The sequence below is a fragment of the Abramis brama genome, assembly GCF_963993115.1.
Source record: "Abramis brama genome assembly, chromosome: 19".
Classification (NCBI taxonomy): Eukaryota; Metazoa; Chordata; class Actinopteri; order Cypriniformes; family Leuciscidae; genus Abramis; species Abramis brama.
The window spans coordinates 3474566-3493229 of record NC_139981.1 but is presented as its reverse complement, the minus strand read 5'-3'; the positions used below and the strand labels follow the sequence as shown (position 1 = coordinate 3493229).

At 37.1% G+C, this 18664-nt stretch overlaps 1 protein-coding gene and 1 long non-coding RNA gene across 3 annotated transcripts in view; one reads left to right on the top strand and one right to left on the bottom strand.

Moving 5' to 3' along the window:
- Window positions 1-18268, top strand: part of anapc1 (anaphase promoting complex subunit 1) — a 68200-nt gene extending 49932 nt beyond the window's left edge. Inside the window, exons 35-48 of one of the 2 annotated variants that reach the window (XM_084092935.1) lie at window positions 465-535; window positions 734-824; window positions 911-961; window positions 1047-1240; window positions 3983-4069; window positions 5702-5819; window positions 6342-6419; window positions 6500-6567; window positions 7741-7879; window positions 8177-8263; window positions 10519-10614; window positions 10740-10944; window positions 11839-11973; window positions 17442-18268. In XM_084092935.1, the coding sequence (XP_083949061.1) occupies window positions 465-535; window positions 734-824; window positions 911-961; window positions 1047-1240; window positions 3983-4069; window positions 5702-5819; window positions 6342-6419; window positions 6500-6567; window positions 7741-7879; window positions 8177-8263; window positions 10519-10614; window positions 10740-10944; window positions 11839-11973; window positions 17442-17554 (1533 nt within the window). In that variant the 3' untranslated portion in view covers window positions 17555-18268. Of the gene's footprint in view, window positions 1-464; window positions 536-733; window positions 825-910; window positions 965-1046; window positions 1241-3982; window positions 4070-5701; window positions 5820-6341; window positions 6420-6499; window positions 6568-7740; window positions 7880-8176; window positions 8264-10518; window positions 10615-10739; window positions 10945-11838; window positions 11974-17441 lie in introns of both variants that reach the window. The other variant, XM_084092934.1, reaches the window with a different exon arrangement.
- LOC311069640 overlaps window positions 1-18664 on the bottom strand; it is a 51342-nt gene that overhangs the window by 19447 nt on the left and 13231 nt on the right. The window lies entirely within an intron of this gene.

Genomic DNA, 18664 nt, shown 5'->3' with positions numbered 1-18664 from the left:
GGAGAATGACAAAAAACTCATTTTAAGAAAAAAACAGTTAAAGATTTAAACAGCTCTAAATGAGAAATCGTCGTTAGCTTTAAATCCCCCTTTGGACATTCACGATTGGTTACTGATAGAAAGGAAATGCCCATATTTGGGTTACATAGCGTTGTGCAGGAGACTCTGAGCTTTACAACGATACCGGTCAGACTTCAGTAAACAGACGGATCTCGGCGTGTCGCGTTGGAATGCTAACTTGGTAAATTCGGGAGAAACTTACTGCCGCAAGTAAACAAAATGTAATAAAATAAACATCTTAATGTATATTTTCAACGTTTTCTTTATAGCAGCTTGAAAGAACACATATTGAAGGAGTAAACTAGCCCAAAATCTCAAAACTGACCACTACATGAAAAATCGATGTTTTTGCCTGCCGTGTCTCGCCTTAATACGATTAAAGCTAAAAATATGCATGTTTTCAGATCATCAAGGAAAACATCGGAAACCAGGAGCAGACGTCCGTCTCTGAGGATCTTAACATGGAGACCTTAGTGTGAGTAGCATCCGATTCTGACTGATTTGTTTTTATCGTCTTGTGTGTTTGTAGGAGATCCTTATGCCCACAGACTGTTTCTCATTCAATGTGGAGGTGTTTTCAATAATGTTCCTCATGTCTGACTTGAATTTCCATTTGACAGTCTGAGGGTTTCTTCCTTTGATGAGTGAAATAAAGTTGTCAATGTTTCCACAGTCAAGCTCATGACTATATAATTGCTGGAGGCTGCCTGGCCGTGGGATTCCGGTTTGCTGGGTCTGCAAATTCAGATGCTTTTGACTGCTTAGTAAGAGGACATTTACTTCCTCCTCACAGATTTGTGATTTTTCTGAAAGTTCTCTGAATATCCTAAGCAGTTTCTTTCTCCTTTAGTACAAATTTGCCCGAAACTTCATGCAGTGTCTGACGACCTCTACGGCTACGGTAGTAAGTATTTATTGGCATCAATGGCGTCCGTCCTGATGCCATCAAAACTCTCAAAGTTCACACAACTTTCGGTGTCCTCCAGACAGGGCAGTATAACCTGCAGACGTGCTTGAGCATGGTCCTCTTGGCGGTTTCTATGGTCATGGCCGGTTCAGGGAACTTGAAAGTGTTGCAGCTGTGCCGCTTCCTCCACAAACGCACATTTGGCGAGATGAACTATGGCTTCCACATGGCCCATCACATGGCCCTGGGCCTGCTCTTCCTGGGCGGAGGGAGGTTGGTTGAGTTTGATATGATTGCTCTACCAACATCATTTATCATAACCCTGATATTTTTCATTAGAGCTTATTTATGAGTAATAATCCAAAAGCCAGTGACTGACAAATGTTTTTATTTGTACACGTTTTGTTCATCAACATAATTTTCACAAATGAACACAACTTTTATGAATTTTGAAGCCTAAATATAGTTACCAGAAGTGAAAAGTTTCGAACTGCACCACGTTCACATGACTTCAACATAATCCTCCAACAACTCTTTCAATCTTCATTTAAAATCTACAGCCTGGTTTCACAGACAGGTTTTAGATTAAGCCAGGATTGGGCTTTAGTTCAATTAGGACATTTAAGGTGAGACACTACAGGTGAATAGGGTAACATTTTTAACTAGCAGATATCACCATGAAACTTTCCCAGTTGATTACCTACATTAAGATGAGAAAAAAATGTATTACAAGTTTTCTGTAATTTAATGTTTAAATATGCAAATTAGGCATTATCTAATTAAATATGCACTAATTTGCATATATATATATATATATATATATATATATATATATATATATATATATATATATATATATATATATATATATATATATATATATAATATATTAAAAAAAAAACGAAATCTGAGTATTGGATAAAGCCAGGTTCAAAATTATTTTTTCATTGTGTTCACATATTAGATGGGAAAAAAATTACAGAGGGATTTATGGATATCTAGTTTTATCCTGTAAATCAGAATATACTGTCAGTAGCCTTAAAATGTTTTTTGGAATAAAATGTTATATAAATCAGGCTAGGAATAATATATTTACAAATCCCTCTGTAAATGTCTTCATAATATAACTAGGTACAAGACTGGAAAGTTTGGTGTATATCGGTGCTACTGAAGTGGAGATTTCGGACTTGGAGTATGAGAGAAAAGTCATTTTGAGAAAACGGCTTTAAAGATTTATATCAGCCAATGAGATTGCGCATTTAGAGTTAAATCCCCGCTTTTACTTTCACGATTGGTTGCTGGAAAAGGAAATGACCATATTTGGATCCGACAGCATTGTACAGGAGAGAGAGAGCTTTCTAACGGTGTGTGTGATGACAGGGAGCCGGCAGAGATCGCGGAGCAGCGGGAGGATTTAGAACGCCAACTTTTGTTGAATTTATGAGAAATCTACAGACGCAAACAGACAAAGTGTAGTAAAATAAAGACCTAAATGTGTATTTCTGACTTTTTTTCACCACAAGTCTGAAAGAAGACATGTTATTGAAGACAAATATCCCCAAATCTCAAAATTGAAAAAGTTTTTGCCTGCCGTGTCTCGCCTTAAGTAGTTTTTTTTAAACGTGCCTTAGAAAAAAAACATTACTGGTGTGCATCTCGAGACAAAACAATGGCGCTGACATATTTGAAGATTGCTTGCAGCTCAAACATGCATTTTAGTCTGGGACTAGGCTTGAGCCTTTATCTGTGAAACCGAGGGTAAAAGTTGCAAAGTTTGAATTTGAATAGTTTTCAAGAGCAAGAGTACAAACACAACGAGGCTGTAAAAGTGGAATATTGAATAGATGAGTTTATCTGTTCAGCATAATGGCGTTTAATGTCCCCGACAACATCTGTAGTCCAATTTAGCCTTTCTCAAGAACCCATTAAAAAAAACCCATTCGCTTGATGGAACCGGAAGCTGAAAAATGCATAATGTGTTTCTGGGTTTAAGGGCTCATTCCTCCAGCACTATATTAAACTTTTGGTTGTTCCTCCTCCCACACAGGCATGAATTATTTCTCAGGACAAAGGTTGTTGGTATTTGGCCAAGCAAAGCATGAGAACATGCTATATTTCATGCTATTTATAACCGCAGATAAAACACTATTGTCTTTTTGTCCTCTGACTGTAAAAGTACGATAATAGCTTTTTATCATAATACTTCCTCTGTCACGAAATGGCTTCTTTATGTCCTTTGACCCCACATTTTATTCTTTGCTAAATAATGCATTAAAGGAAGTTTCCAAAAATGGAATTTTGCCATTTACTCATCCTCATGTCATTCACAATTCTACATATTTAGTTACATTCGGTCACACGATGCATGAGGATCATCATTGACGTCAAATTTGCAATGATGCTTCATGCACCAAGTTTAAATGTGGAAGAAACAACATGAGAATGACACATTTTAATAAAAAAATTAAAAATCCTTAATCCAAAAATGTCAGATGTGTCCTTACATTCATGCTGCTGTAGATATGGAAAAAAATGGCATATAACAAATGCATGGAAACGCGTGTGTGTGATGCAGTGAGCAGCAGGTTGTCTGGTTGGCTGGTACACAGGCTCTTGAGCATTTTTAAAGCAAAATAATTTGACCTCTAACCAGGTCAATGAAATGCACAGTAAGAGCCTCTCGTCCTGTCAGAACCTGTTCAAGTGCACTCTTCAACTCGGCCATTATTTTAAGTGAGGCCTTTGAAAGAGCACAAATAGTACCGGTGAACAATGGATGACCAATTTCCCCCTCGCAACACAATTGCGTGTGTCACATGCACTCTGAAATATTGCCTCCTGGCACAATTGAATATGCAGCATGTGCGTCCATTGTTTGTTTTGCGCTAATTTTCCAATGTCAGTTCACATGCATTGTTCGCTGATTTACGTTTCCCTCACTCAGCTGGTAATGTGCTGTCAGTCAAAAACCTAATCAAGATTGAAATTTTTCTGATATACTTTTTTTTCCCACAGGTACACCCTTAGCACCTCCAACTCGGCCATTGCTGCGCTCCTTTGTGCACTTTATCCTCATTTTCCTGCTCACAGCACAGACAACAGGTAGATGCACATCAGTTGCAAACACACACACACACACACACGCGTCACAGTGAGAAAATATGGCTTTATTGTCTTCACTTCTGAGGAAAACCACTTTCGCTTTTACTGTAAATGAGACGTGTTACCTAGAATCGTGAATGTGTTTGTTTTAATTGCCTGTAGCTACATTGTGTCAACGTGTCATTTTATACACTAGGCCCAGAAAGTATTACACTTAAAAATGTGTGAATGTCTTGCATTAGATGACAAAATATCAAAGCAAGTGCCATTTATTTGAATGAAAGAGCACAAGCACACTTTTCTAGCACACATTTTACTAAAAATAATTTTGAGTTTGAAATAAAACGATACGTCTAAGGTGCGTCCGAAATCACATTCTATTTCACGACCGAAAGTATGTGCTATATAGTATAATGCGTGTAGTATGAATGAATGCACTGTATCTGCCATGTTGTTATGTGACCTACAACATCAGATTCGTCACTTCACTAATGCCATTCACAAATCCTTTCAAATGGCATTATGGGATAGTAAAGACACGCACTTCAGAGTCTCACCGGAAGTAGGTGGTCATTCAGATACTTTTTGTCTACTGTTTTATGAATACTATGAATTCGGACATACTACTCAGCTCACATACTTTTTTTCACCTACTATATAGTGTTGAAAAGTATGCATATTCGGATGCAGCAAAAAATGTACACAGATTTTCTGGTTAGAGACTGTATTTCATTTTTGCCACTACCACAAATAATAGAGATGACCATAATCCTTTGACTTGACAGTGATTGAAACGTGTACTCCAGAGTTGCTAACTACAACTGGCTATGTGTCAGGATACCCTGGATGGGTTTGGGATTTGGTTTTAGGTTGGGACCAGGGCTTAACATGAACTTTTTTGCTCACCAGCCACTCTGGCTAGTGGTTTTCCCAAGTTAATAGCCACTCAGCATTTTCACTGGCCACAATTTTGACATCGATACCATGGAGACAAACATATAGATATTTTTAATATGATCTCATAATTTGGCAGCAGGTTTATTAGACTGCTGTCACTTTAAGACCTGACGCATGGATCCATTATACTGTTACACATGCATGCATGTGTTTTCTTTCTCAACTGTTTACCTTCACTTGAAACATAACTGACTGTTTTGAATATTCACATTTTTATATTATTTGTGTGTATTTGACTGTTTACTGAGATGCATCTTAAAATCTGCGGGAATTAGTTAAATTATGTGCAATCCCACGCCGGAATTCAAGCCCTGTAACACCAACAATCCCAGAGCAAATGAAACGAGTGAGTGAGGAGAGGCGGGTTTGTGTGTAACTCAGAGTGATTTATGAGAGAGCAAGAAACCGCAATATCGTGTATCTATTCTGTGGAAAATGAGTATTGGAAGTCTTTCAGATATTTCCGTATCGAAAAATCTATGTTTTTGAAACTCTACATTGCACTTAGTTTATTATTTCAGATGCCTTTTTTATAAGACTACAAGTGAAAAATGTGTATATTAGCCTATATATAAAATGCAACCTGCCAAAGTGGCTAGTAGGAGTGACTGGTTAGAAGTATTAATCAGCTTTTTTTTGTTTCTCCTAAACATATGTTCCTGTTCTTCTTTGAAGGTATCACCTCCAGGCGTTGCGCCACCTGGCTGTTCTCGCAGCAGAGCCTCGTCTGCTGGTGCCTGTAGACGTGGACACTCTCAAACCCTGCTACGCTCTGCTAGATGTCACCTACAAGGTATTTACTGCGCCACTTTATAGTTTATATTATATCATTAAGGATGAATTTGACCATCAGCCTCCATTTCCAGGTCAAAAAGCCTCCTCAAAAGTGCACTGCAAACACACACTCAGATCTGACACGTTTCATGATCCCAATTCTTTATTCAAATCATTTTTTTCTTCAATAAATAAGCTTGAATGCCATGTGTCGTTGAAGACTGCATGATTAGCTCGTTGCTCAACATCTAGCCGCCACAGCTGTTAGGCCACATCAAAGAGATTCTTGGGTGATAAACATGGCGAAGGACTGTTGAAGGTTGACCGTGGCGTCTGACCGTGTCTCTCCTGCTGCTTTGAGAGGACTCATCTTTTCAATTAAATGACGCCAGTCAAAGGAAGGGAACCAGCTGTTCACAGCAATTACAAAGACGTCTTTGCTCACGCAGGCATTGAGTCACGCATAGCAGACGTATACATCGTGGTGCAAGGCGTTGGGTTTCTAATCTGTTTGTGCATGCATGTGGTATATGTTTAATAGGAGACGCAGTGGTACGAAGAGACAACCGTGGAGTTGATGGCTCCCACCATGTTGCCTGAGCTTCACCTTCTAAAACGGGTAACAAATTAAACGTCCTCAGTATAGCTCATATGAACTCCCTAAATCTGACCTTACATTTTTTTTCTCTTTGCATCCAGATTAAGGTGAAAGGTCCAAGATATTGGGAGCTAAACATCGACATCAGTAAAGGAACCCATCATCTGCAGTAAGTCTACATGTAGATTAACAGAGATTGAGTCAAACTAAACAGCTTTAAACTTTGTTCCATAATCTGAGCTGCCTATCTAGACTGTATTTTGAGGCATCGTAGCCAAAGTCCAGATGCGAAGACTTTTCTAAAAGGTGGGCACTGGGCAGCAACTTTTTCTTTAAAATAAAGCAATCCCAGAATGCACTGCGACAAGCTCAATGAAAAAAAAAAAGTTCATCCAAGATGCTGAAATGTTCATATTTATTTTGCTCAGTATGGAAGTATTAATATAAATAGATGAACCAAATTAAAATGTTTTACCCAGAATTTGTGCATCATATATACACACACTATAATTTTAAAATGTCAGTTTAATAGAAATAAAATGTTATTAGAATTTAATTATTTTATTCAGTACGGATGCATTCAATTGATCAAAAGTGACCGTAAAGACATTTATAATGTTACAAAGGTTTTCTATTTCAAATAAATGCTGTTTTTTCATCAAAGAATCTTGAAAAAAATGTATCACGGTTTGCATAAAAATGTGAAGCAGCACAACTGTTTTCACATTGATAATAATCAGAAATGTTTCTTGAGCAGCAAATCAGCATATTCAAATGATTTCTGAAGGATCATGTGACACTGAAGACTGGAGTAATGATGCTGAAAATTCAGCTTTGATCAAAGGAATAAATTGCATTTTACAAAATATTTAAATAGTAAACAGTTCTTTTAAATTGCAATGATATTTAATAATATTACTGTTTTTACTATGTTTTTGATCAGATAAATGCAGCCTTGGTGAGCATTTTGAAATACACTTCCTTCAAAAACATTACAAAATCCCCAAACTTTTGAACGGTAGTGCAGTTTTATGCTTAATGACATGCTGACATCTCAAACTACTCAATATCAGCTCTATTTATCAGGATATTCTTTAATATAACTCTGATTGTGTGTGGCTGAAAGAAGTCATATACATCTAGGATGGCTTGAAGGTGAGTAAATTATGGGATAATTTTCATTTTTGGGTGAATTAACCCTTTAAGTTCCATTTCAGTTAGTATGCTACTTTAGAAGCCAGCTCCCTATGAAGAGAGCAAGCCAGCTCACTAGGTTTTGGAACGGAACTTAAGGTAATTGTGAACAAAAAACAGGGTAGTTTGAGTACATTCTGTTTTCTAGATCCATCTTATCCCGAGACGGCATTCTCTACGTGAAGCTGCGTGCCGGACAGCTCCCGTACAAGGACGACCCTCAAGGCTGGAAGAGTTTACTGGCCCCAAACCTCAACAATAGAAGCGCTGAAGTGCGCACTTTTAAGGTCGGTCTGTGTGCCCGAACAAACTACTGTCCACAAACTGGTTTGGCCAATGTCTGTCAATATTTACCATGTCATATGTCTGTTTGTAAAGCTGTAAAATAATTCAAGCATTAAACCGTTCATGCAAATACAGAGGATGAAGGTATAAAGATATTTCCGGATGTTTGCCGAGGTCTTGTGTTCCTAATTGGATTAATGCAGCATTATGTGTTCTTTCAAACTCGTGCAAAGAATTTTCTTCATGTCAATGAGCTATTTTTCCCTTCCCTCCCACTCTTTTGTCCATCTCCTACGCAGCCCGAGGCCATCTCAACCTTCACCTCAGATGCTGCTTTGGTCTCCTTCGCCGAGTACTTCTGCAGAGCCTCGGAAAACATGAAGCATGTGAGACCATAAACATGTTGTTTTAAGGGAAACTGTTTGGTTCGTGCAGTCGGAAAAAAGTGTTCATGTCCCTACAGAGCTTTTGCATTCGTAAGGAAAGAGATGTGGATACTAAATAGCTGTCAGAGACTAAATTGAGACGACTTGATCTTTTAAAAACTGTTTAGGTAAAGTGAAAGGCCTCAATTTACACATTGCAGGATGCAATTGTGTAGTAATTAATATTTTCTTTTCATGACAGATGATGAGTTTCCACATCAGCGTTTAGAACAACAGCCTTTGGTTTTTATGTTTATGGATTTTTAGAGGATTATTATGGGTCACTTTCATCTTAAAGGAATGTTCTGGGTTCTGTTATATACGTTTTATCATCAGCATCCTTTTCATGTTGTTGAAAAATGATTTAGGCCTCCCTCGGTTTTCATAAATAAGCAAAAATATGTGAAGAGTTATATGGGATGGAAACTTGGATGGATGTTTTGGATCCAAAATAGGTCATTTGTGTGATTTGCAGTTTCTAGTTTCAGGGCTTGAAATGCAGCATTGCATTCTTTTCCACATGAACAGCTCATGATCTGGTGAGCACTGAGTTTAGGTCGCTTACGCCCCAAACCATCTTCCCAAATTGGAATGACATCCAAAATAATACAACCCAAAATTTCCTTCAAAATAAAAGCTCAATGGTTTAATATTTGAAAGCAAATCAATTAAGACGTCCATAAATATCCATGAATTTATCAACTATATGGAGTCTAGGGTAGGTTTTTCCCCTATATTCCCTTATGATAACTTCAACTAGAAATTTACATTTTAAAGCTGCCACCTTTCTTATCCTTTATGAGTTTGCTTTCCCGAGCAATGCACTTAGAATGAAAGTGGCGAAGCATTACACCAGGAGAAACGTTAAAATATAAAAAAATAAAAATGACTGAATATGAGACCAATGTGATAAAATCACTAGTCATGTCATGACCATGTGAAGTCGGTAAACTGGTAACTTTTACACGATACAGTATGTGCAATGATACTTGAAAGGGATTGTATATATGGAGAAAAAACACAGGAATTATGTTGGTAAGGCATACAGTGACTAGTTTCAACTGATTTAGAAAACTTTACGTTTAATAAAACACATTTTTGAACAGGATTAAAAAATAATTATATCAAACGCATGTGTCAAATGCTCTCCATCTGAACCCATGAACATCTGGACACCATCTAGTATGTTGGCAAATACAACATACAATAATGCAACTCGCCCCTTCATTGTGTATAAACAAACGGGAAATGTGTTTATAGTAAATAATGGAAGCTCAGCAGGTGAGCAGGCGATGCCACAAATAAAAACTCTCAGCTTCAAAAGTATAACCGTAATACATCAACGTACGTTTATTGTCATTTCTTTCCCATTGTATGTGAAATGACTTCTGGAGCCTCAGAAATGAGCCGCTGCATCTTACTTAGACATCTAACTTTTAAGACCGCATCCTAACCATCATGTGACTGATTGGATTCGCTCTGCAGTTACGTTTTATTTAGATAGTCCGCTTTAGACATTCTACTAACCTTAAATACCTTTCTAACTACATGTCAACTAGCAGTCATTAGAGTATTAGTAGACTTAATATCTGCTAACACTTTATTCTGATGCTCCTCAACAGACATTCTACTGACTATAAGTGACATTGCAAGTACAATAGTGTCACCCGCTCAAATTAATAGCACTCCACACCACAGACTTAAGGTATTATCAATAGAGTTTGACATTAACTTGTTGCTAAACTAATGGCATGATATTCTAATAACAAAACAATATTCATATCATACAAATTTGGGGTAAAATAACATTTGTTAAATGAGATACTTCTTAATATTAGATGAATAATACGTTTATAATTTACATTTCTTGGATCATTTTATCCATTTAACTTATTGTAGCTCAATGTGAGTTTGCCTTTGTGAAGGATTCATGTGAGCCACTTTTTTTATATCTTATGATGCTGCCTACAGTGCATGTGTCACAGTAGCTATAAATATTAATGAATACAGTAAACATAAGAGTAAATATAACCCACTTTGATGCTTCGCTTCCCTTATGTGGATTACAAATGAACACATGAACTTTATTTTCTGTAGTCATCAGCTTCATGCCACAGATGCACTTCATAGGCATGAGGTTTGTAAATAAGTGAAAGTTCATGTATGGGTTGTGTTGCTGGTTGCTGTAGTTTACACATGCTGTCTTGTTTTCACAGAAGCAGGAGACAGTGGCCTTATTGTCAGCAATTCTGTATGAATGTGTGACGCAGGAAAACCCAGAAATGCTGCCAACACACATCTCTATTGACCAGGTCAGTTCCAGTAAAGATGGCATTAAAAATACATGAAATGTCGACTTTAAAATACCTGAAGTCATTGTTTTTAACCGCTAAAACACGTTCTGTGTGAACTGGTGTGTGTGTGATCATCTCTGTAGGCCGTGCGGACTCTGGAGCAGGGCGATCTGTGTGAGACGTTCAGTCTGTGGCAGATGAAGCTGGTGTTAGAGCTGTGTGAGAGCAGAGTCCTTCAGCAGCGGCTCAGAGACACACACCGTCAGACCCGTGGCCTTCTGCTCAACTCTGAGTTCCTGCCCGTCATGAAGAGCTCAGCGGATCGAGCCCTGGATCACTGGCTTTGTGGTCAGTATCAGCAGCATCATTAACAGTGACTCAGATGTGCTTTCTCAGATTTCTATTTTAGAGATTCTGTGTCAGCTCTAGTCAGCTCTAGTCACTCACTGCATTTTGTTTTGTGTTTTGGTCAACACCTTAAGCTAGTGTGAAAGGCTATAATCACATATACTCTGCAGGGTTGACAACTTAAAGGCTAATAGGGTGCATGTCATGAAACCTCTAAAGAACATTTCTAGATCACATCAGGTTTCTAGATTAGATCAGTCCAAAATCTAAAGGAAAAAAATATATTACATTTTGTGTAAAGTCTAATTTTAGTACCATTCAGTTTTTATTTACTGTTCTCCCCTATTCTCATTACTGTACTATACTGAATAAAAAAAAGAAATATTTAATATATTTATTTATCATTATCAGTGGTTATTGTTCTGGCTGATTTTAATTGAGCAATGGTATTACTTCATTATATTAATGGGAATTGAAGAGTGACTTGAAGAATTGATTTGCTTAATTGTCAATGTTAAAATGCAATGTTAAATGATCAAAAACCACATTTAATTTTCTTTGTACAAAATAAATAAATTATTATTATTAATGTATTTATTTTATATGTATTTTTCATTAATATAAATGTATTAATTTATAATTATATTTGAATAATTTTGTATTAAAATATTTTAAAAATATATTAATATTTATTTAAATATTTAAAAATTATTAAAAAAATTGGTGGGGGTGGGTGATATCTGAATTATGGCCCAGGAATTTCTTAGTCATTAATTTGGGGAGTATAAAGGTGCAGCCACACCTTTATATATTCAAATGCACATATAATAAATTCATGAAGCTTGATTATTTTAAAACTATTAATCCAACAACACTGTTTCTCGTTGCAAACAGATAACAGTCGCGTGCTACAAGCATACTTAAGAAGACAGCCAATGAACAACGACACTGATGTCAACATGCTGGCCTGCTTCCTGGTCTACCATTCCATCCCTAGCCTCAAGAATATGGTGGCGTCTGACCTGGAAGGTAAGGTCACACTCGAACAGGAGCTAAACCTGGTTCTACTTGTTGAACATAGAAGTCTTATTTTAAAGGAAAAGTTGTCTTTTAAGTCTGGCCGGTTTATACAGTCATTTCGATACGTGCAAGCTTGTCTAAGACAAGTTTCTGTGCAAACACTTGCGCTCACAGAAAGGGCCTATCAGTCAGCGTGTGAATGCCGAATTAAGTTCTCTTTCGCGTCTTATTGTGCTTTAACACTTAAATAAACACAAAGTTGTTAAAATGCCCGTCTCAGTGAGTATTCACGTAAACACAGTCAGTTATGTCTTAAGTGAATGTAAACAGTTGGGAAAAAATCGGATGTGTCAGTATATTGGATCCGTGCATTAGATTAAATTGACAGCAGCCTAAAAATATTTTTGATTAATATATCATGTGTCCTTTTGCTTGTAATAGATGGTTAGAACGTTTACCTGTGTTCTGTAAGCTTACTTTAATTAGGCTAGTATTAGTTTTTGCTGTTTTAATGAAATTATTTTTTTTAAACAATGTGGCAGCTTCTAGTTTCAAAGAAAAAGATTGTTTCTAACATATTTGAAGCAGTAATTTACATAGGTTTAGAATTCAAAAACAGCAATAAAAATCCTTGTTTTTTGAAATCTAATTACTATAGCTTTTACTGTATTAAATAAATATGGAAATATACAGTAATTATATGCAGGTGTGGATCATTTTCATCGACTTGAAAACTTCCAGTAATATAATTTGTTAATCGTAAATGCATAAAAAAATGAAACCGTTTTGAGTTGGCCCTGAGTAGGGATGTAAACGGTTAATCGATTATCGATTAATTGTCGACAAGAATTTACTCGATTAAATTAAATTAATTGTCGGCTAATTGAACATTGCGAACGTGACACGAGATTCTCGCGAGCGGCGAGAGTCCCGACACAAACTTGAGGCGGCAAAAAAGAAACCAAACATGAGGCGGTCAAAACGGAGTGGAGTGTGGGAGCATTTCAAATGAATTAATGATGACAAAGACGCCCAATGTAAACCTTGTGGTACTACGATCAAGTACAACAGCTCTACGAGTTCACTAAGATACCACCTTCATAACTTGCATGCAGCCGTGTTGCAGGGAGGAAGTCTACAATCGCTGCTGTGGTGGGAAGGCGAGTATGTGACCACAGAAAAGCTAATTTTACTGCCACCTTCCTCAGGGATGATTTAAGTTGTGTTCAGTTCTATATTTGAAGTTTCCAGGTCTAGTAATCTTACTGTTACCTTTCTCAGACCAAGGGCTGCTGCTAATGTTTCAAGTTGTTCATAAAAGTAGTTTACCAGATAGATTATTATATGTAGGCTTAATATAGTGTAGGCTAAGCCTACCCATATAGATTTTTATTTAAAGTGTATTTTATGTTGCTTAATGTTTCACATGCAACAGGTGAGCCAGTGCACAAAAATTTACTTTTTATGTATTTTAATTTTCTGTGCATAATTTATTTTGTTAAACTACATAAATGCCATTATCTGTACCGTATCCCAACTGTTACAATAAAACATCAATTGAGCAATATAACATGCATTTTTATTCAGTATATAAGCAATATTTTGCTTTTTATGTTAAAGACACTATTGATACAGTGAGAAATTTACATTCTCAGGAAAATAGCCGCTTATCAGTTAATCGTTAATCGATCGATAAGGTCAGTCAACTAATGATTAATGAATTAATCGATAATTTGCATCCCTAGCCCTGAGTTATGGAAATGACATGCAGGACCTTTATACTGTAAACCCGCGCTCAATCGGCCCAATGGAGGCATCCGATCAGCGGGTGAAGGTCTCTGCGCGTTACTGTCTTTTCTCGTGGCAAAGTAACTTGATTAAATGAAATACATTTTCTCATATGTATTTTCTCGTTATTTCATCCGACTCATAAATGAAAAGGTTTTAATATCTGAGCATCATTAAATGTGAGCGAATGTTTGACTGTTCTTTTTAACTCTTTACTGAAAATAATGTCAGAGTCGATTAGAATAAAATCAAATGTTTACAATTTATTATGTCAGGTAAATGTATCATGCCAATCACATAATCAGTTCAAAGATATAATAAAGCTCTGGAATAAAGAGAAGAGATGCGAACCCGACATTAGGAAATACACGATGTCTCTGCAACTCTCAGCATTCACGTGCTGATCTGAGGTACAGAATCGCCCCGATCCTCTCGTTGCATTTCATTAAAACTGTGCATTTCACAGAAACTTCTTTCACATGGAAACATCTGCTAACAATGGGAATTTACATTCAGAGTTGACACCTTTTGGGAGTAGGAGGCCATTTGCTTGGAGACCCACCCTCCTTTGTGTGCCAGTTATCTCTAAACTCTTAAAAACCTTATAACCTTTTGTTTTACTTCTTTGGGAATGAGACCTTTGTACCAGTCGCACTGAGACATTTCAAGTGATACCAAACATGATGATAATTATTCACATTAAACCATATAGATTCTTGGGTGAATTTTGGTGATCTCAGCATGAGGGAGGAGGGATGTGGGAAGAGGGGAAGAAATGTAGATTAGGATTGCTAGAGGTGCTAGTTTCACAAGAGAGAGTTCAAATGTTAATTTCCAGAAAGGTCCTTTGTCTTCTCGAGGAGTGGTCGTTCCTCAACCAGTTCTTCCAGTTTCTCCAGCTTACAATACACAGTGCATGACATTGTAAAAACTGTAGGTCTGTCTCCTCACAGCCTTACTCTGGTTTGTCCCCTCACAGCCATTTTCCATGAAAAATTATGAAAGATCACTTTTGATGACTGACATCTCAGAATTTACCGGTATTTTGGAGCTGATGTGTGAATGGTCTCTTACCGGTAAAAAGCTAGAATGCCACACATGCATACAACAACATATTTGTGTATTTACCAGTCATTCTGGCAATTTTATGGTAATTTACCGGGATTGCTGTGTGAAAGGGGCTATTGACTTAATGAAATACAGTATTGTTTAGTTGGACTCGGACTTGATTTGGACTCGATTGGACCATAGACGCACGCACCTTCACTCTCTTCCATTAGCCCTATTCGGACTGGACTATTTTAACATGGAGAGGTGGGGTAAAGTAATAATTACCAGAGCTTCTCTGTGATTTTTAGTCCCTTCTGAATGTGCCATCTCAGTGATCATTACGGACAATGTCAGTAAAGATTACGGCTACTTTTACCTTTAGTAAAAAGGTCCGGAAAAACGACCTCAGGTAATACTAATCCTGTGCTAATAGACCCGCTGTAAATATGTACGTAAATATTTCGTCTTTTCGTGTTTAAAAGAAGTTTACGCTTGAAAAGTTGCATTCTAGACGCTGGGACGAGTCTGTGGCAAAACTCAAGTGTTTTCCACATACCATTCAGATCAGAAAGAAGATCTAAAGCACTTGTTAGAGGCACGAAACATCTTTTAGCGTTAGGTAAGTGCCTATTACCAACACAATCCAATCTGAAGTTAATTAATACATCGTTCGACCGGACATAACTGTTTTATATATATAAATAAAATATAGGTTAGATGTGTTTGCGCACGTGATCAGGTTTGGTTTGGACGTAACTCAACTAAGGTGGACTTGAACTCAACACTAATTCTTAGTTTGGTGAAACCCAAATTAAAGCTCCAAAAAAGACAAAAAAAAATCACCATAAAACAATATTCTGCTTACATTTCAGTCTGTTCCTGACACAAAGCTTTCATATGGCTTCAGAAGACTTGAAATATAGAGCTAGAGTTGTATGAACTACTCTTAAGGGTCGATATACTTCAGCCGAAATTGAAGAACAAACTTGTGTGACGTCGTTTTGAACAAAATCAGGCTGAAACTAAGTTCGTTTAGACTTTCTCTCGGAAGATTGAAACAGCTTGCAAAAGCAAACTGTCTGTAAATGTTCACTCCAGCTGATAAACACCTTCAAACTACTAATGTTCCATTGTGATTACGTAATAGATAAGTGTGGCCAGAGCCGCCTTAACCTAATGTTAGGCCCCGGGGCTGAGAGGTTTTGTAGGCCACCCAGCCCCTCGATTTATAGAGTCTCATTTAAAAAAAGTGTAATATCTAGGTAATCTACATCACAAAATGCATTAGTTTCTTTCGAGACCTACAACAGTGAGTTTTCCCTCTTTGAGCCAGAAAACACCATAATATTGTTATTAACATATCACTGAGCCCACTTGAGCATAAACACAAGACACTTTATTTAACAACCACACACAGCAACTAAATTTCAACTTTATGCAAATGAGAAGCGATTTTCACGAGCGACAACCAATAGGAAAGAAGCCTTTCAGTGGAGCTCAGCTCTGTCACCGTCTCGAGTGCAGCGCAGGCAAGACAGAAGAGTTCGAGGCCGATTTGACTGTTTTAAATGATTTGACTGTAACTAACCACAAACATGGATATAATAAAATGATGCATGGAAAAGAAACTGTCGACAGTCTCAGTGAGTTTCATACATTTATAGTTCGAGTGTTGTAGTTTTATGTTGCAAGTTTAGCACTGCTGCAGTTCATTTTACAGTTTCCCCTGCATTATGTTCACTATTAGGGACAAGAAAATTGATTATTTGTCAAATTCGGATGACGTTTTAGTAATTTATGACAGTATGAGTGAGTTTAATTTGTAGATTGATCGATTGTTAATCTAGTAAATTATTTAATCCACTGAACACTGCTGTGTGGTAATATAAAAACACTCTCCCAACAGCATACTGTTTCTTTTGAGCCTATTTCCTAGTCAAATTAAAATAATATAGTTGTATCACTTGTGATGGTGTTTTGTATAGATGTGGCAGTCTACCAATAACATTAGAGCGACAGCACTACCAACGCCCACAAGCGACTTCACAGTATAGAGACTAGCGACATACAGCGACAAAATCTGACAAGTTACAAAACAATATGACCTTTTCAGCTCATCATGAACCTGAACATGGGAGGCCTCTGAACTTGGGAGGCCCCTGGGATTCAGCCCAGGTAAGCCCGTGCATTAATGCGGCCTTGAGTGTGGCTCTGGGGCTCCAACTTATTTGACATGGAAATCTTCTCTGGTTCATTTCTACTGTTTATTTTGTTTGAAATGACATCACGCCAGTTTGTTCTTCAATTTCGGCTGAAGTATATCAGAGTCTTTACAGTATACTGCCGCTCTCACATTTTTCAAACTTCTTCTTTTTACCCCTAAGAGTGAAAAAGAACTTTGCCGTATGTATATTGGGGCATTTATGGTGCTTTGTGTGCACTATGACCTCTGGTCACGGCTGCTTCCACATAAGAAATAAAGTCGGAGTGACGAGAGCAACAATAAATGAGACAAAGCGAGTCAGTTTTTCTTTGAAGTACTGGATATCTGATTAATTTGTTCTGAAATGTTTCACTTATGTGCAGCCAGCCTTTCTTAAACTGTTTCTTAACTTTATCGTTGTGGTCTCTCTGTACAGGATGTTCCTGTTTTCCAGAGTTCCTGCTCAAGAGCAGTCAGTTGGGTGTTCCTGTACGTGCCCTGCTGCGTTTGAGTCCTCTGTTTCTTCAGAATCGTGATTCTGGAGTTTAACTGCACTCCTTCAGACCAATTCCTGGAGGTCGACCAACGTTCTCCTGAACCAGGTACAGTGGCAGTGTCTTCACAAGCCAACCAACGACTCACAGGAACTTGCTGCAATACCTTGCGTCAACTTTTAAGGTTTATTGCGTGGACGTTTTTATGACATGATGTCCTTTAAGAGCCAAAGTGATGCACAGAAGCTCTGAAGAAACACTTATTTTGATGTAAATAATTTGTAACTATATTTGTACTTATGATAATTCAGCCAGTAAATATGACTTGAGGACATGCTTTTGATAAAGTATGCCTGCCTTGTATGAAATAAAATAAGTTTTGTTTGTCAGAAACAAAAGAAGCTCTGTTTAGTCAGTTTTGCGGGGGATTTTAGGGGTGTTTGCCCAGGTGAGCATCACTATTAAGGGGTTTTCACACATGCAACATCTACTAAATCGCTGGAGGCTGCCATACAACTCAACTGCATAACTCCCATTGATAGAGTTCATATCATGTCACTGTTCATTTGCATAGAATTTTACTCTGCCAACTGTCTGGAAATCAGTAATTCTTGTTATAAAAAAGAATGACTTCCAGTCACTTTGTTGCTGCAAGTAATTGTATGTGTGAACACCCCTTCACTATTGCTTATACTTAAGGTTAGAGGTTTGTTTAAATCAATAAACCGAAGTATTAAACGTTTCTGCAATAACTTCACCAGGACATCATGTCTTGTTGAGGAGAGGTGTGCTGTCATTTTCAGTGTTCTTATTAACTAAACCTATTAAAAATATTTTTTATTTTAAAAAATTTAATATAAATATTAGATGAAAAACTAAAAATGAAATGTTGCCTTGGCAACTAACTAAAGTTGAAGTACTAAAATTACTGAAGCTAGAACAAAAAAAAGTCTATATAGAAATATATATAAATATATATATAAAGACAAATTGACGAAAGCACACAACAAAATGAAAAATTTTTTTTAACTAAAATGGAAACTGAAAAAAAAAATATTTTAGGGCTGACAAAATTAACGTGTTAATTTTTTTCAGTTTAAAACAAAATTGTCAAAATCCCTGTTTTGTCGAGTATCCTCTGAACGGCAGTGTATATATATATACA